We start from the raw sequence: 19,133 nt of genomic DNA on the forward strand, positions 1-19,133 counted from the left end.
TTAAGCCAGCACGGCCTGCCACTCCTCGCCAGTTCGTCCTGCTACCATCTGTGATTCTCCACCCATCGCACTCACCAGTAGTGCTGTTTTTGGTCTCCATCCTGTCCTCCCATCTGCTCGGAACCCGAGGATTATATACTCCACTTCTCCTCAGCCTGCCCTTCAGTCTGTATTCTCCACCTCCTCGGAATCTGGACCGGACTCTCCACTCTTGACCCTCTTTGGAATACACCCCTGGCAGCCTTTTCCCCGTTAAATGACTAGGGTCGCCAAGTAAGCCCAAGACTATTCACTGGCACTCCGTACCTTTGTCCCTTACTCGTTTGTTTCCCATTCAGTAACATTTCTCCCCTGTGTTTACAGAAGTTCCCGTTAGAAGTCTCCCCGTGCTCTACGCCGGTTTCTCCGCCCACGGATTTCCTTTAGTTTTCTGCGTATGGTTTTTGTTAAACCCAGTTCCGTTCACGTTTTGTTCTTTTCAATAAATTATACACAGTTCTAAGCAAATTGAGTCTGCTCTTGAGTCCACCGCATTCTCGTCCGTGACATCATCATTCATCCGCAGAATAAAATGAAACAGCAAATATAAAAGTCTAAATACAGTTGTGCTAAAAAGGATATTGCATTTGTCGTTAGGTAACAGCCATCGAGTGTAAGTGATATTGATTATTGTAATATGTTATGCTAGTGTTTTATTTACCTTATATTTTAAAAAGTTATCATTAAACTATTCACAATTAGAGGAATTTTGCAGATATTGAACATTTTAGCAGGCGTACAAATCTGTTGAACAGTTCTCCCAATTCTAGAAGTTTGGTCCAGGCAATATCAGGCTCTTTTTCTACAAAACACTACATCTCTTTATTATTATTGTTATTATTATTATTATTATTATTATAAATGATCAAAGTGTTCGTGTTTAAGTACGGCATCTTTTCAAATCAAAGACACTGAATCTAAGATAATTAAGTTTTAAAATGTTTATTTGGAAGTTTTTTCATAGGATGTAGTTATTTTTTAAATGGTTTGTACATACTTCTGGCGTACTGTTTTTAAATTTAGTCTTCCTTTTGTGGTAGGAAGGAAGAAAGAAAGCAGTTCAAGAGTTCAAGAGAATGAGGAGGGTCGTGGGAAGAGAGATGCCATACGCCTGCACGAAGTCTACACTCTGGAGACAGTGGTGGTAGCAGATTCGGACATGGTCCAGTACCATGGTGGTGAGGCAGCACAGAGGTTCCTATTGACTGTTATGAATATGGTAAGATTTTTAGAATCAAACGCTGTTTTTGACTTCCCTCACTTGAGTTTAAGTCAAACCGAAACTGTTTATTCAAATACATATAAGTGTTTATTTAAATACAGAGACTGATGCATTTCTAAACCAGTAAAAATGTTGAAAGAAGTTACTCTGTATTTAATATGTGAGCATTTAAGTCAACTTCATTAAAAAACCATCACATGGTAGCAGTAGGAATAACTTTTTTAGTGTTTGCCAGTATAACTGTCTTAAAGTTATACTGAAATTTGCAATTTCAGCCTTCTTGTGTACTGTTTGGTCTCATACTTACAATACTACCTCGGAAACCCAGTGCACTTTAAATACAGATCGATTTTCCTAAATTCTTATACAATTTTGTTGCAGAGGGACTGAAGCCTATCACATTATCATCAGGCGACTTTACACACTCGAGTGTGTTACCCTTATACTCACAACATTAATGCAGGCAACTACACTCTCTTACACTTAGAGCCAATTTAGAATCACCAGTTAACATGACAAGCTAGTTGTGTGTTTGCACCACTGCACAATAATGCTGCTCATAACCAAATTAACAAACCCCAAACCTTTTAAAATACATAACCAGTTAATATCTGTTTAGGCTATGTTAGGTAGAGTTGTTTAATTTATGTCTATAGAAAAGTGTGATGTTGATGTCAACTATCTAATCCAAGTGGATTAAAATATTCATTTGCAATAGTCAGTTTGTTTATTTGCATTAGCAGGTTATCCATCCATTCATGCATTATTTCTAATGGATGTTATCAGAAAATTGTCCCATAAATTTTGACATTCACTCAAGTATGTTGATGATTTTTTTCCTTTATATGACCTTTCACATGGTTCAGTTGTACTAATTCTTTCTTTCAGGTCTACAATATGTTTCATCACCCGAGTCTCAGAGTTAGACTAGACATTCGAGTCACCAAGCTGATGCTGCTTTACAACCGCCCAGTAAGTCTGACATTTCGCCTTCTTTGACCCACATTAAAATTGCTTTCAACCCTAACAACCTGAGTTTCATAGGTTTGTGAGATTACCTCTCTCTGAGGTGTGTGTGTGTGTGTGTGTGTGTGTGTGTGCGTGCGTGCGTGTGTGTGTGTGTGTGTGAGAAAAGAAATTAAAAAATCCCCTTTTTCTCTTTCAAAACAATCTGCCAAACTTTACAGGCTTTTTTCTAAATTTCATCTATGCAAAGATTTATTCTCAAGGTGTGCCTTGTGTGCATCCTTTCAGTGTGTTAAAATTGCTTTATGATGACATTTCTTTCACTTTTATAACCTTGTTTTCTTAAAATGTGGTGTACTATGTATACAATTCAATGATTACATATAGTGTAACTCACTATCTTTGATTCCAGTTCGCACAAAGACAACAAATGGCAGCAAAATTATTTATTTTACACATGTTGGGATATTGTATTTGTTTTAAATGTTATGTACTTATGTGGTATGTAGCTTTTGTTGCCATGATGCCAGGTCTCTCTTGGAAATGAGATTTTTAATCTCAATGAGATTTTTACCTGGATAAATAAAGGACTAATAAAAAAGCACACATACTGTAGTCCAGGGGGTGTGTTGGTTGGTTGTTTGCTGCTAATAGACGTACATTAGTTTATGTAAGCTAATTAATAACCAAAGCCAAAACTAAATGGAATATAAAGAGACTAAAACTATAATTCGGTTTCGGGGGTCACTTTGGTATTCCCCCTGGCTGCAACAACAAGTTTCATGTTAACAAATGAAGAATATGCCGTCCACTTTCAGTTCTGTCCAAGTGGGTCTTCCGTTGTTTGGCTAGTGTTAGAATTTATTTTTATCTTTAAGGCTATATACCTCATAATTTGCATCACACATATGGTTTATCCTTTACTGCACAAATGTATGTAATATCAGGTAGTTTTGAATGCAGACTGTTACACTATGACCCCCTGTCAGGTATGTGGGTGAGGGTTGTGATACATACAAGAAAACAGGGCCATAAATTCTGGTGTTTGGGAATGCATTCCTCCCACCTTCTACAGGCCTGACCAGAGGACAAGAGGCAGTTGCCATGGTGATGGCATTGTTGCATGCAAAAGTTTCATCTCTATAAAAGGAGATGTTCAGAAATGTGTAGAAGTTGAAACGTGAGCCGTACATGAGGTCTAAAGGCTTTCCTCCAACTTTTGACCAATCATCTTAACATACATACAGATAAGATAAGATAAGAACTTTATTTATCCTGAGGGAAATTATTTTGTCTGCCTAGGTGTACCAGCCTTTTGTCTCTGAGCCAGAGAGATGGAGGTCCATGGCGGCATGTAAAAGTAATCTGAAATCCGTTTGATAATAAATTGGGAAAACTTGTAATTTGAGCATATTTGTTTTCTCTCTCATAAAAAAACAGACAATTCTGCACCCAACATGGGGCTTGATTGAGTTGAGGAGAAGATCACCATTGGCGAGCAGAATCGGAGCGATGTTGATTTGAGCCTCGCCAGATATTCTGAACCGAGCCTAGCTGGTTGCTCGTGAAAGAAAATGGGCCTAATGAAAAGGTAGGCAGGATTGCTGTTATTGAAGCATAGTTTTAACACTAGTGGCATTGAAATGGAAAAATCTACCTGTTAGCTGTAATGCTCAGGTTTGTAAAGCACTCTCCTCCACAGTGTAAATAAGTATAGCATTGAGCAGAATCTTTTTGAGTCCCCAGACCAACAACCTGGTGTCTGACACTCTAAATTTAGTAAAAAGGGGTCACTCGCTCACATTTGGGCTTTGCTTTTCTTCACTTCTAATATGAAGTAATCCATTCAGGGACATGACTTGAGGGATAAAAAAGGTCTTTAAAAAAGTCGTGGCATCTTTTCCTCTGAGTCTGTTTTTTGTTTTGCTTTTTTCATCGCATACATCAACGTCTTTTCTTTCCCAATCCTGCTTCAGTAAGAAACATAGTTATGTTTGTGGTGTGATTTGCATGTAGTAAGCTGTTATGTTGTTGTGTTTAAGATTATTGTATTGCATAAAATACTGCTTATGGCATCAGCTCAGTACACGCGACCAGACCAGAGTCTCCAGCTTGTCGGTCCCACGAACCACCTGATTCAAACAGGCTCTCGTCCACACAGTGCTCATTTATAAAGTGCTTTACAAACCTAAATATTACAGCTAACAGGTGGATTTCCCTGTGTCTGTGTAGGTAGTCAAACATCAAAGAAGCACTTACTGCTAAAGAGACAGACTGAAATCATTGGTTTCTTAACATAAAACTCATTGTTGCAGCCAGGAGCAGTGGAAACGTGACCTCCTTAGACTGCTTTTTTAGTTTTAGTGTCCTTATTTTTCCCCTGAGTTGTTGGTGCTTTTGTTAGTTAACTAATATGAACTAATGTTTGTCAGTTGAACCCAATCAATCAACCACCCAACCCAGTGACATCACATCGTGTACTGGCATAAGATGGTGCTAAGCATGTTCTTAAAAACCTTAAAAAGTAAGTACTTAAAGTTAAAGTGAAAATGAAACACTACATTTATAAAAGTCTAAGGAGCTTGCAAAGAAAAGCGTCTGGACTTCTTTAAGTTGCTTGAAGACGTTTCACCTCTCATCCGAGAAGCTTCTTCGGTTCTAAGGTCAAATGGTGGAGAGTCCCAGATATAAACCTAGTGGGAGTTTCCCCCCACAGAGGGACAAAAGGACCCCTTGATGATCCTCTAACTGCCTGAGCCAAGGTGGGAAACTGGGTGTGGGTCCCAATCAGCCAGAGTTTCGGGTGTGTTCATTGTGAAACCTGGCCCCACCTTATCATGCGAATTCCTGAGGTCAGATGGCCCAGGATGTGAGTGGGTGTTAAGGCGTCTGGGAAGGATCTCAAAACTGGATTATAGATGGCAGAGAGTTGGTGTTCTAAACCCCGCCTCTGTTCAAAGATGGTCGCTCACAGTGGACATAGATGCTTCTTTCACTCCTCTTTCAAAGCATCTGTCCTCTCTGTCCAAAATGTGAACGTTGGCATCCTCAAAGAGTGACCTTTGACCTTAAGATGCAGATGGACTGCTGAGTCTTGTCCTGTGGAGGTGGCTCTTCTGTGTTGTGCCATGCGCTTGTGAAGTGGCTGTTTGGTCTCTCCAATGTAGAGGTCTGGGCATTCCTCGCTACACTGTACAGCAGACACCACATTGTTAAGTTTGTGTTTTGGCGTTTTGTCTTTTGGGTGAACCAGTTTGTGTCTGAGCGTGTTGCTGGTTCTGAAATGCACCGGGATGTCATGCTTGGAGAAAACTCTCCTGAGTTTCTCTGATACACCAGCTACATAGGGGATGACAATGTTGACAATGTTGTCACTTGCATACCCACCACGGAGGCCGTGGAGACTGTCAGAAAACGACTACAAGAAGACAGCTCCTTGGAGGACAGGACCAACTTCACACCCGATCAGATCTGCACACTGTTAGACCTCTGCCTCACCACTACATATTTCAAATACAACGAAGGCTTTTACAGACAAAAACATGGCTGTGCCATGGACTCCCCCGTGTCACCTATTGTAGCCAACCTTTACATGGAGGAAGTGGAGAGAAAGGCTCTTGGCTCTTTCAAAGGAAGAGTACCCAGCCACTGGTACAGATATGTGGACGACACCTGGGTCAAAATCAAGACACAAGAAGTGGAATCCTTCACTGCGCACATTAACGCTGTGGATAAAAACATCAAGTTCACCAGGGAAGACACAAAGGACGACTGTTTGCCTTTCCTGGACTGCGCTGTGCACATTGAAGAGAACGGCAAACTCAACATCGAAGTTTACCGGAAGCCCACACACACGGACCAGTACCTCCTCTTTGACTCCCATCACCCTCTGGAACACAAACTTGGAGTAATCAGGACCCTACACCACCGGGCAGAACATGTTCCCTCTAAGCCTGAAGGGAAAAAGAAGGAACACACACATGTAAAGGAAGCACTCAAAACGTGCGGCTATCCTAAATGGGCGTTCTTAAAGTCAGCAAAGAGGCACAGAAAAGAAGACCAGACACCAGCGAGGGAGGATAAGAAGGACAGACGCAACAACATTGTCATCCCCTATGTAGCCGGTGTATCAGAGGAACTCAGGAGAGTTTTCTCCAAGCATGACATCCCACTGTATTTCAGACCCAGCAACACACTCAGACACAAACTGGTTCACCCGAAAGACAAAACGCCAAAACACAAACTTAACAATGTGGTGTATGCTGTACAGTGCAGCGAGGAATGCCCAGACCTCTACATCGGAGAGACCAAACAGCCACTTCACAAGCGCATGGCACAACACAGAAGAGCCACCTCCACAGGACAAGACTCAGCAGTCCATCTGCATCTAAAGGTCAAAGGTCACTCTTTGAGGATGCCAATGTTCACATTTTGGACAGAGAGGACAGATGGTTTGAAAGAGGAGTGAAAGAAGCCATCTATGTGCACTGTGAGCGACCATCTTTGAACAGAGGCGGGGGTTTACGACACCAACTCTCTGCCATCTATAATCCAGTTTTGAGATCCTTCCCAGACGCCTTAATGCCCACTCACATCCTGGGCCATCTGACCTCAGGAATTCGCATGATAAGGTGGGGCCAGGTTTCACAATGAACACACCCGAAACTCTGGCTGATTGGGACCCACGGCCAGTTTCACACCTTGGCTCAGGCGATTAGAGGATCATCAGGGGTCCTTTTGTCCCTCTGTGGGGGGAAACTCCCACTAGGTTTATATCTGGGACTCTCCACCATTTGACCTTAGAACTGAAGAAGCTTCTCGGATGAGAGGTGAAACGTCTTCAAGCAACTTAAAGAAGTCCAGACGCTTTTCTTTCCAAGCTCCTTTGACTACGATGACCTGGATGACTGAGAACCTTCACAGACATACATTTATAAAAGCCAGTTTAAACCATGCTCGAGCATTGTTAAATACTGTCTGTGAAGCTGAATGTAAGAAATAAGTGCTTAAAATTTAAGTTTAAAAAACATGTTTAGCGCCGTCTTCTGTCATTACAGAATGTTATGTCATGAGGTTGGTTGGTTTGCTGTTTTACATTGGTTTATGTTAGTAAGTTAGAGACAGAATTCACTATGACCATATGCTGTGGAGCCTCTTCTTGTTGTTTAGACATTTTACCTGGATCCCTGTTTAAAGATGTTTTTCGGTCCATCTGTTCTTGTACGCACATGGCTAATCCCTCTCTGGCCTCTGGTTAAGTCCGGTTTACTTCAAGAATGCTGTTATTCACCCTATACTAAAAAAAAGCCCAAACTTGACCCTTCTATTGGTCAGCTATAGACCAATCTCTAAATTACCATTTCTTACCAAGATTATTGATAAGCTAAGCTAACTGCTGCTTTAGATAAATACAGCATTCTTGATAAATTTCAATCTGAGTTCTGTAAAGGACATTCAAAGGAGAGAGCTCTTGTCAGAGTGTCTAGTGACACAGGAAATTGTTCTGTTCTCAACCACTGTATCAACCAAGCGAGATCTGGTGATACAGTGATCACCAGATCTTGACAGGTTGAGGTATTGGGCCAGTGTATCAGGATCTGCCTTACAACTGTTTACTTCATATCTTTCTGATTGTTCTCTTTGTGTGGCTGCTTCCAATTATAGGTCTTCCTTAAGCCATCTTAATTTTGGTGTACCTCAGGGTTCTTTTTTGGGGACCTTACTATTTCTGGTTTACATGATCCCTCTTCAACACATTTTGAGTAGAGGTCTCATATACCTGCTACACAGATGATATTCATTTATACATCCATTTTAAGCCTAATGAGGTATTGAATCTGCATGTCTTACACAAGTGCTTAGGGTTTGTAAAAGTCTGGATGGATAGAACTTTTCTTCAACTTAATCAGGAAAAGCTGAAATTCCTGATTGTGCTCCAGAAGAGCGTAAATTTCAATAATGGAAACTCTTGGTCCGTTAGCCTCTTATGCCAAGTCTTCCATCAGAAACATCGGGGCAAATTTTGAGTCTGGTTTTCCCTCAGATGTTCATGTTCATACTCTGGTTAATTCATGTTTATATTAGTTACAAAATATTGTTAAGCTAAGTAATATTATCCCGCAAACAGACTTGAAAACTGTTATTCATGCTTTTGTTTCTTCAAGATTGGATTACTGTACTGTAAAGCGCTATACAAATACAGGCCATTTACCATTTACCATTCATCATTCACCTGCCTAAACAAAGCATCATTAGACCATCTGCAGATCCAATGAAATTCAGCAGCGAATGAGAAACAAAGTAATTGAGATCTCTTAGTCTGGGAAAGGCTATAAAGTCAAAACATAGAACAGTGATGAACCTTCTCAGGAGTGGCTGGCAGAGCAAAATTACCAGAGTAGTGCAGCGGTGACTTATCCAAGAGGCTACAAAAGACCCCAGAACAATATCCAAAGAACTGCAGCCCTCACTTGCCTCAGTTAAGGTTAGTGTTTATGACTCCATCATAAGAAAGAGACTGAGCAACAATGGAGGTCTAAAATGAAAAAGGAACATAAAGGCTTGTCTCAATTTTGCCGGAAAACATCTTGACGATCCCCTAAACTTTTTTGGAAATACTCTGTGGACTGATAAGATAAAAATTAAACTTTTTGGAAGATGTGTGTCCCTTCTAAAACATCATGGTTATGCAGGGAAGATCCCCAAACAAGTGATCCAAGGAAGCTTCCTTACAGCAGACGGACTCACATGCTGTTCTATCCTCCTCACTGGCCATTGGGTTTTTGAGTAGGTTATCAAAGCACCTATTGGCTTCGCCTTCAGCCATTTTGTTGTGTCAAACCAACTAGCCTAATGACATAATGTTCATTGTGCATAAGTCCCAATTTTTTTTTCCATTATTATCAGAATTAAATTAATTTAGTGTCTTTGTTCTCCAGGAAAAGCTAAAGGTGGGCCATCATGGAGAAAGATCTCTGGAGAGCTTCTGTCACTGGCAGCATCAAGAATTTGGTGGGCCTTGGTACCTTGGTACCAACCATGTTCCCGGTGGAAGAGATGATATCCCTCCAGTGGACAGTGCTGTATTGGTCACCAGGTATGCAGCTATGAACTGTTTTAAAGCTTCTTAGAACTTCACTGTGAGGAAGAGAGCTGCCATGTTATTGAGTCTGACTGTTGTTCCCCGTCAGAGCAAAAACCTGAGCATTATATAAATGTGACTCCGCAGTTCCCCCACTCCCCAGGCCAGACCAGTGCCATAGAAGATGGTGAATAGAAAACTCTGTCTTGTTCTATTAGGGTCCAATCATGTGCTGCCTGATACTTATAGGCAAATACACCAATGTCTTGGCAGCATTTATGTTTGTTTGCTCAGAGATGTGTGAGGTGCAGAATGATAAATACTGAATAACTCCCACTGAGGTGGGGTGAGACAGACAGTGAAGAAGCACGTGCTGTCTTGCCAGTACATGCAGTCAGCAGTGATGACATAATTAAACACTTTTAACCACTGGGTTTCAAATCTTATGTCAGGACCTGCAGAGATGCAATACAATTCAAGTTTGTTGGTAGCATAAAATCAACTTCTGTGAGAGATGCTGAGACATGCTTATGAGCCTTCTGAAGAACAGCTGCACAAAGAGTGTGATTACCGGCAGCCATTCATATATATACTGGTCCTCAATCATGTCGAAGTTTGAGATGTGACAATGTTTTCTGTTTTTATAACCCTTAATGCCATGAGGTGTAAAATAAGACATCAATCTCTGCACAGAACACATGAAATGGCCTTTCAGAGCAGGTTGCTCAGGAATGTCAGCTGCTCTGATGATGAGTGCGTGGCACCAGAATCTATCCTACATTCAATATCTTTGCCGGTAATAATCAAAGTATAAGTGAGAAAAGCTTCGTGTGAGTATTTTACATTTAGAGCAGAATCCTTCTGCTCTAAATGTTTAATTGTTGTCTGTATCAGTGTAGGTGTCACTTCTGATACCAAGTTGTTGTGGAAATTGAGTGCATTAAAGAGGAGGTTTTATTCTTGCAAGAAGGAGTTCAGTCAGCACAAGGCACTTTGGCGTTGTAGTGAAGAATTCAACTGAACAAAGGAACCGGGCTCTACTTATATAGGGTCCCCCCTAAATCTTTATTACCCTAGTGCCTGTCAGAACGTAACTGCCCAGAGGCAGGAAGCAGGATATCGCTTCATTAAAAGAGATCCCATATACTTGCACTTCTCCGATCGACAGGGTCAAGCATAATGTTGGCACAGGAGAAAGAAAGCTGCATCTTAGTATACAAGCAACAAAATAATCTTCTAGAGTCGTAACATTGATGAATAAGCAGTTCATTTACACAGCCGTCATGTTTGCTTTGTCCACAGTGCTGCAGTTAACTACATAAATATACAGCACAGACACATACAACCATACAACGTAGACACACTCATGTCTGATTACACCTTCCTTTCACCAGTAAACCATGCACATTCTCGCTTAGACCGTTTTTAAGTTAGCAGCTCCATTATGAAGGATATCACAGACACTCATATTCATTTGATCAACATCAGTGGTGCCAGCGTCTGCCTCTCTAACACAAGAAACAGTCACACCACCCATTAAGAACGGAAGACTAGGGCTGGGCGATATGACCCAAAATTCATATCTCGATATTTTTTAGCTGGATGGCGATATAAGATATATATCTTGATATTTTTTTTTAAAAGCCATAAGTTAAGAACAAAAAGAGAGTTCTTAGTCACACTGTGTCCCAGATGTCACACGGGCATTTTCTTTACATACAGCGTAGATGTACATGAAGAAATTACTCAAAAATAAATTATCAGCATTTATTTTTTTTTATGATTAATATTTTATTGTACTTTTTAGAACACTACAGTCCACTGCGGAGACAGATTACATCGCATAAAAAAAACATCAGCATAGCAGCAGAACAGTAGAGAATACCAAACCAAAATGAGGGGGGGGCAAACAAAGCAAGAGATAAACAAAAGCATGGAAAGAAAAACAAAAACAACAACAAACAAAAAAGGAAAAAAGAAAAAAAAGAAACAAAAACAGCCAGCCTTTGACTATGTGGGTCTTACTGCATGCCACACTCTGACATCCCTGAGAGTGCTTCATCAGAATTCCAATGACTATCCCACTCTAGGGTCTAGTCTGTTCGTTTTATTCTGGACAGATATGGATCCCACTTCAGATGGAAACTCTCCACTTTATTCAGGAGCCTGTATGAGAGTTGTTCTAGTGCAGCGAGTCTCCCTAGTTGAATATGCCATACAGAGACAGGTGGGGTGGAGGGGGCCTTCCACTGGGAGATAATGAGTTTACGCCCCAGCATCAATGCAGTCTGTACCCACTCAGCAGCCTTAGGTGGAGCATAGTTAAGGAGTGATGGGTCTCCCAACACAAATAGTCTTGGTGAAAAAGGAATATCCCATCGTATGGTTGATTTGATAAAGTCATGTATCTCAGTCCAAAAGATTTGGGTTTTAGGACAGCTCCAAATCATATGGGTCAATGTGCCTACCCCAGTCTGACATCTCCAGCATTCAGGGGACTGAATGAGGTTCGCCCTATACAGTCTGTGTGGCGACCAGTAAATTCGGTGTAGTAATTTGAATTGGATCAGTCTCGTTCTAAGTTCCCTGGACACCTTTTTACTATTCTGCAACATTGCAGTCCATTCCTGATCTGTAAAAGCCACACCAAGGTCAGATTCCCAAGCTAACCGGAGGGCAGGTAGTCCTTTACTCGTGCCCGTAACAAGCATTGAGTAATATTTAGAGACTTCACGACCCCCCCCAAAGATTTTTTTGATGTAGCTGAGATATTCAATATTTGGAGGTGGTGTGGAGGAGGAACCAAAGGTTTTGAGCAATAAGTGCCGGAGCTGCAAGTACCTCCAAAACTGACTTTGTGGCAACTGAAACTGTGCTTTAAGGTCGTTGAAGGACTTGAGAATCCTCCCCTGATACAGGTCTCCGAGAACAAGTATCCTTCTCTGGACCCACAGTCTCCAGAAAAACGGCGATTTATTAATGCAGAGTTTGGGATTGAGCCATATGGAAGCCTCAGTGTGAAGGTGGGAGTTAAAATTTAGTAGCAAGGCCACCTTCTTCCAGACCGTCTGCAGGAAAGAAAGAATGGGGTGGGTTTGTATATCTGGTGGGAGCTTGGTGGTTAAAATGTGCATCGGAGGGAGTGGTGAGCACAAAGTACTCTCCAGACTAAGCCATGGGGGGGCTCGTTCTGGAGGGAGAGCCCAGTGAACCATGTGTCTCAGACTGAAAGCATAATGGTAAAATAGTAGATTTGGGACCCCCAGGCCACCCGACTCCACTGGTTGCTGTAGCTTTTTAAGCTTTATTCTAGGGCGTCTGTTATTCCATATGAATTGGTTGCATAATCTGTCAAATTGATGGAAATATTTTGATGGGATTTTTAGCGGGAGTGTTTGTAGTAGGTAATTAAATTTTGGAGCACAATTCATTTTGATGATGTTAACTTTACCCCAAAGGGTGAGGAACAAAGGGGACCATCTAATTATGTCGGTTCTGAACTTGTCCAATAGAGGTTCAAAATTAGCCTGGACTATGTTGTGTAACAAACGGGGGAATGTAATGCCTAAGTATTTAATACCAGTCTGAGGCCAGCTGAAATCCCCTGGCTGGAACAGGGTTTTGGGGCAGAAGGCTGTCAGAGGGAGCGCTTCAGACTTTGACCAATTTACTCTATATCCTGATATATTAGAGAACTGGTTAATAATTCTCAAGAGAGCAGGTAGAGATCGTTCTGGCTGTGATATTAGGACCAGGGCGTCATCAGCATAGAGCATCAATTTGTGGTTATTATTGTGGACCTGGATACCTGGAAAATCAGGGTCTCTACGTATTGTCGCTGCCAGAGGCTCTAAAGCAAAAAGCAGAGGACTCAGTGGGCAGTCCTGTCTTCTACCTCTGTGGAGGTCGAAGGACTGTGATATAATACGGTTCGTTAGTATTGATGCTCTTGGATTGTTGTAGAGAAGTTTGACCCACCTTATGAATTTTGGGCCAAAGCCAAATGCTTCCATTACACAAAATAGAAAACGCCACTCTACCCTGTCGAATGCTTTCTCTGCATCTAGGGAGAGGGCTATAGCTGGAGAAAAGTCCCCCGTAGGGGATTTATTCTGGGTTGCCCACATAATATCAATTAGGCGTCTAATATTATCGGCAGAGCAGCGAGTCCGAATAAAGCCAACTTGGTCGGGGTGTATTAAGTAAGTCATGACCTTATCTAATCTGGTTGCTAGTAACTTGGCTAAAATTTTGCAATCACAATTGATCAAGCTTATTGGCCTGTAACTCTTACAGTCAAGCGGGTCTTTGTTTTTCTTTAAGACAAGGGAAATAAGTGCCTCTGACAGTGTTGGTGGCAGGCTGCCCTTATCCAGGGCTTCCTCAAACATTTGCAGGAGTAAAGGGGAGAGCTCCTCTGCAAAGTTCCTGTAAAACTCTGCTGTAAACCCATCCAACCCAGGGGCCTTGTCAATTGGGAGATTTTTGATTACCCTTAAGATCTCTTCCTTTGAAATTGGGGCGTCCAGGGAGTCCACCTGTGTCCTAGAGAGAGTTGGGAGGTTGAGGGGGGAGAGAAAACTGTTAATTTCCTGAGAGTTTGCTTGCATTTCTGAGGAGTAGAGTTGCATATAGAAATCTCTGAAGGCTTCATTCACTTCAGAGGGTTTTGACACCATAGTGCCATCCTGTGCTCTAATTGCTGCTATGATAGTCTGAGCTTCTTTTTGTTTAATATATCTTGCAAGCAGTTTGCCAGGTTTATCTCCATCTTCGAAGTATTTCTGCCCGAAATAGAGAAAACTCCAAATTATCAGCATTTATTAAATAATCATGGTCCATAAATAAAAGAAAACAATGTTGTTTTTGTGCATAACAAAAAGCTCACAATTGTGCAGTCAAAATGTAAACTAATAGACGCTGAGCGTAATAACAAAGAGACAGATTTCACAGCTGCACCACGTCTCTTACAGGTGCCATTTGTGGTCCTTATACACACAGTACGGTAATATTACGTTGAAGCACAGTACGTATCACTCCGCGAGGCTCCTCCTCGGTAGCCGTAATCCTCCGACAATCCATCAAGCGGTGCAGCTCCGTAGCTTAGCAAAGTCATATTAAAACATTTTTTGACAGATTGCTGAGCGCTGTGTACCACATAAAATCGGTTCGCGGTCAGTAAGCACATACATAAGGCGCACTGTCGAGTTTTGAGAAAATGAAAGGATTTTAGGCCGTACAGTCGTTAGCGCGGTTAGCTCGTTAGCGCGGTTAGCTCGCTAACACGTTGACGCCGTCCAGCCCCACGCACGGGGCGATCCGCGGTAACTCGCTAACGGAGATTTTCCGCTTTCATCTTGTCATTGCCTGCAGGTGAAGCTATGGGGGAGGGGGAGTTGTATTCAGTGAAGGAGAGGCGAGGCCGAGTAACGTTGCATAGAGACAAAAGTGGACGAAAGAGAGGCAAACCTGCGGCTCCACAACGTAACATAGACTATATCGATATAAACGATATTGTCACATCTTATATCTCGTATGAAAATATATCGATATTTTTAAAAAAAACTCGATATATCGCCCAGCCCTACGGAAGACTTAATACACCAGGTTGCATTTGGAGAACTTTGGACATGGTAATAAATCTGGAAAATGTTTGTTAACCAGTCAAAGCTAAATAAAGAAAAAAAAGATTTACTCTATTAAGGATTCGACTGGGAACCTTACTTATAACCTATTTGGTTCATTCTTCATCGATTGGATCAAAACACTATAAGGCTTCACAAATGCTTGTGCTATAACTAACCATCCTACTTCCCAAAGCTTCCAGCTACAAAGAGGCGCCAGACGAGGCCTGTCCAGTTTCCCCCTCACTTTTGTCATTTTCATTGAGCCACTAGCAGCACCAATTCGACAAAATGTCAAGTTAAAACTGAAAATACAGACCATAAAGTAAGCCTTTATGCTCATGATGTATTACCTTTCCTTGGGAACTCACAAACTTCTTATGAAGACAATCACACTTACAGAAAAGTTCTCATCCTTGAGGTTATCTCCTGATGTTTGTATGTGCAATAAATGTTAGATTTGTATTGTTGATTGTCATTTATGCTTAGAAATATTTACTCATATATGCTTAGAGTTTATAGTCGATGTCATATTGATTGGGGTCTGATCCTTAGCAGTCTGCAAAGACTTTGTGTGCATTCCAGAGGGTTCTGGCATTCACACCCACATCCTGGGAGCATGGGAGAGGTCTACCTGCTCTTATTGTTTCATGGTAGGATAAACGTCCGGACTTCTAGACCAGCAGGTTTAGGGAAGTTGGTTATGGGGTCACACACTGACCACACACACACACACACACGCGCACACACACACGCGCACACCACACACACACGCACACACACACACACACACACTTACACAATGCACAGGCAAGGTACTCTTTGTGTGTATGTAGACGTCATATGTTAATGAACCTATGTCTATATAAAAGAGCAGTGTTACAGGGTAGCAGACAAGAGCGACTGGGGTCAAGTGAAGGAACGGCGCTTGTCCACTTGGTCTCCCTCGTGTACAAGAATCATAAAGAGCTCTGCTTGGTGTTCAATGCTTTTTGCTGTGCAGTTGAATTGTCTTGAGCGTTCCAGCGAATAGGTTTAAGCTACAAACCTATCAATTTGCATGAATTTCTTTGCTAATTTATATTAGTTATAAATTATAATATAAAGTTTTAACAGCCTTTGCCATTATACTTAAAATTCAGCTCTGTCAGAATCAGAATCAGAGAGACAGAGACAGCAGAAACCCAAGAAAAAGTGAAGCGAGGAGAAGAACCATCATGGAAGGAGAGACCACTGGCAGACAGAAAAAAAATGACTCACATCCAGAAATCCTAAAAGTGACTGGACAAAGCTGGACTGAAAGACAGCACAGAGGCACTAATCATGGCAGCACAAGAACAAGCTCTGAGCACAAGATCCATAGAGGCTGGGGTCTATCACACCAGGCAAGACCCCAGGTGCAGTCTGTGTAGAGATGCCCCAGAGACAATCCAGCACATAACAGCAGGGTGCAAGATGCTAGCAGGCAGGGCATACATGGAACGCCATAACCAAGTGGCCGGCATAGTGTACAGGAACATCTGTGCCGAGTATTGCCCTGAAGTCCCGAGGTCAAAATGGGATTCCTGGGTGGTCAAGAATGACGGCGCTAAGATGGTGTGGGGCTTTCAGATAGAGATAGACAAACTGGTGATGGCTAACCAACCAGACCTAGTATTGGTGGGCAAGCAGAAGAAGACAGCCATAGTGAAAGATGTGGCTATACTGAATGACAGTAACATCAGGAAGAAGCTGAGGAAGTACCAAGAACTCGAGAAGATGTGAAGGGTGAGGGTAACAGTGGTCCCAGTGGTAATAAGAGCACTCAACAACCCCCAAGCTATCCTAGGAACAGCAAAGATGCTGTGCAGGAGCCTCGAGCTCCCAGGCCTCTGGTGTAGAACCCGAGCTCGAGGGATCGACTGCCCACAGGGGCAAGAGGGGAATTTAAAAACATATATATTCAGTCTATTTACACTTACAGGCCAGTGGCCACTCTTTCCATTATGATGTGCACATACTTGAAAGGGAGGAATGCTGGTTTGAGCAGGGAGTCAAGTCACTCATGGCCATTGATCAGTGATCTTTGATCAGTGGCTATTGATCAATGGTGATGACAATTAATGATCAAGAAAATGACCTCATAGCCCTCTTAGTTATTACGCAAATGTACTGTTTATAATGTTGGGGAAACCTGCATTTAGCCGAGACTGAAGAAGTGTTTGATGAAATGTTTCTCCCACTGAATATGCTACGTCCAGGTGAACAGAATCAGGTGTTTAGGAGTACATATGGCACACTGTAATTCACTAGCAGGTGTGGTGGAGTCATCACCAGAGTGATGGTCTGTAGCAAGGAGCTGTACAGGTGTCTGGTTGTTTTGGTGTACTCTGTGCCTACCATAGGGGAGGAGTTGTAACAGGTTGTGTCCAGAGTGTGATGGGCCCATTTCCTTATCTTGTCCTAATCTACCTATTTGGCTTCTGTCTTTGTCTTCCTCAGTATAATTTGTGAGCTTACTGGTCTATACTGCTAGCACCAAAGTTGGTTAGCTTTCACTGCTTTATTGTTTTCCCTTTATCGTGAAGTCCAGAAGAGCAACTTGCATTTGCTGCAAAATTTTTTAACAACACACATCTTATGAGGTGGCTTCAATCATTTAGATTCATTTAAACCCAATCGGATATATTGTTTTGTGTTATTTTGTATTATTTTCTTATGTTTATATTGTGTTTAATTCATGTGCGAGTTTTAAGTTAAGGGTTTAGTTGAGTTATTTTGTATTTTGGGATTATTTATGTCTTAGCGTTATTATTAACTGCCTTGAGTTGCCTGGTTTAGGTCCTGTCATGTCTCCTTAGTTATGAGTCTCTTCATATCCCCTGGTATAAGTCTGTTCATGTCTTCTGTGTGTGTGGTTTCATGTTGTCAAGCCGGTGCCATGTCTACGTCTCTCAGCGTTTCCTGTGTTGTTTTGTAGAGGTCTTGTGATGATATGTTCATTGTTTTAGTTTCACTTTCCCTGTGGGTGTCATGACGTTCGTGTGTTTCCACTTCCCCTAAATACCTCCTGTGTGTCTTTAGTCTCTGTGTGGTCATTCAGTCTTTGTAAGGATGTCTGTTCTTCTCGTCTAGTCATGTACCTCTTGTCATAGTTGTCATAGTTATTGTCATAGTTTTATAGGTTCATAGTTGTTTCCCAGTTTCACAGTCTCATCACAGCTTGTCAGTTATTTATTTTTTTCCAGTTTATGTTTAGTTTTAGTTTCACTCCACATGGATCTTGCCTTGTATTTATGTTTCTCTTGTATTAGCCCAATAAAGGCTCGCCTTTTGTTCAAGCATTTGGGTCCTCCACTCACGCTCCATACGGTCTGCCGCTGGACCGTGACATCATTTTTCTAGCACAATCCATATTAAGTGTAAATGTACTCTACTTTAATGTTTTAACTAATCTCAGTAAATCAGTGTTGCAAATTCTTTCTTTTCTTCTTTCAGAACAGATTTCTGTGTTCACAAAGATGAGCCATGTGATACTGTGGGTGAGTACCACTCACTCACTCACTCACTCACTCAGCTGACATAAGACATACTTGAACCCTCACTATAATCACAGAACTCAAAGGTTCAGCTGCAAGAAACCCTGCCACCTGCATTTCCTTTTCCCTCATGCTTTAAACTTCAAAAGTCCATTGAATGCAAAAAAAATGAGATCATTAAACATTTGATCAAATTGAACCATTTATTTTCATGTTTTCCTCAACTATAAAAATCTCTGTAATACGTCGTGATGAATGTGGAAGATTTCTTTGTGCTTCTGTCACGTTGATTATTTCTGTTGAAGGAACATGTAATGATAGATAATAGTAAACTGTAGGACCCCAAACCTCACACTGAGTTCTTTATAATCATTAATTTCACTTTACCAGAAAAAACAAGCCTCCCTGCTTTTGTCTCTTCATACAAGGACAAGTGTCCCGTATGCAAAAGCTCTCATTTTACAATTTCAGTTGCACAGTTTATGTCATCATTATTGCTAGTATGACTGGCAAGCAAAGATCAGGCTTACAGACTTTTGAGTGACTGAAAAGTCTGACCAGAATGAGTATACTGTAAAATGTGATCGTCATGTCTTCTTCAATAAGAAGACATGACAACAATTCTGACAGTTGTCTTCATGGCAAGACAAAACATTTTGAGTTGAGTATTAATATTTCTCTGA

General features: G+C 41.5%; 1 protein-coding gene across 1 annotated transcript in view; it reads left to right on the plus strand.

The window, feature by feature from the left end:
* adamts17 (ADAM metallopeptidase with thrombospondin type 1 motif, 17) overlaps positions 1-19,133 on the plus strand; it is a 101,239-nt gene that overhangs the window by 33,433 nt on the left and 48,673 nt on the right. The window contains exons 4-7 of the mRNA XM_085350667.1: positions 1,080-1,258; positions 2,150-2,233; positions 9,166-9,323; positions 18,410-18,453. Coding sequence (XP_085206793.1) covers positions 1,080-1,258; positions 2,150-2,233; positions 9,166-9,323; positions 18,410-18,453 — 465 coding nt within the window. The remainder of the gene's footprint in view (positions 1-1,079; positions 1,259-2,149; positions 2,234-9,165; positions 9,324-18,409; positions 18,454-19,133) is intronic.

Source organism: Diplotaxodon limnothrissa, linkage group LG1 (genome assembly GCF_057381915.1).
Source record: "Diplotaxodon limnothrissa isolate DT_005_m linkage group LG1, D_limnothrissa_male_GT1.1, whole genome shotgun sequence".
Classification (NCBI taxonomy): Eukaryota; Metazoa; Chordata; class Actinopteri; order Cichliformes; family Cichlidae; genus Diplotaxodon; species Diplotaxodon limnothrissa.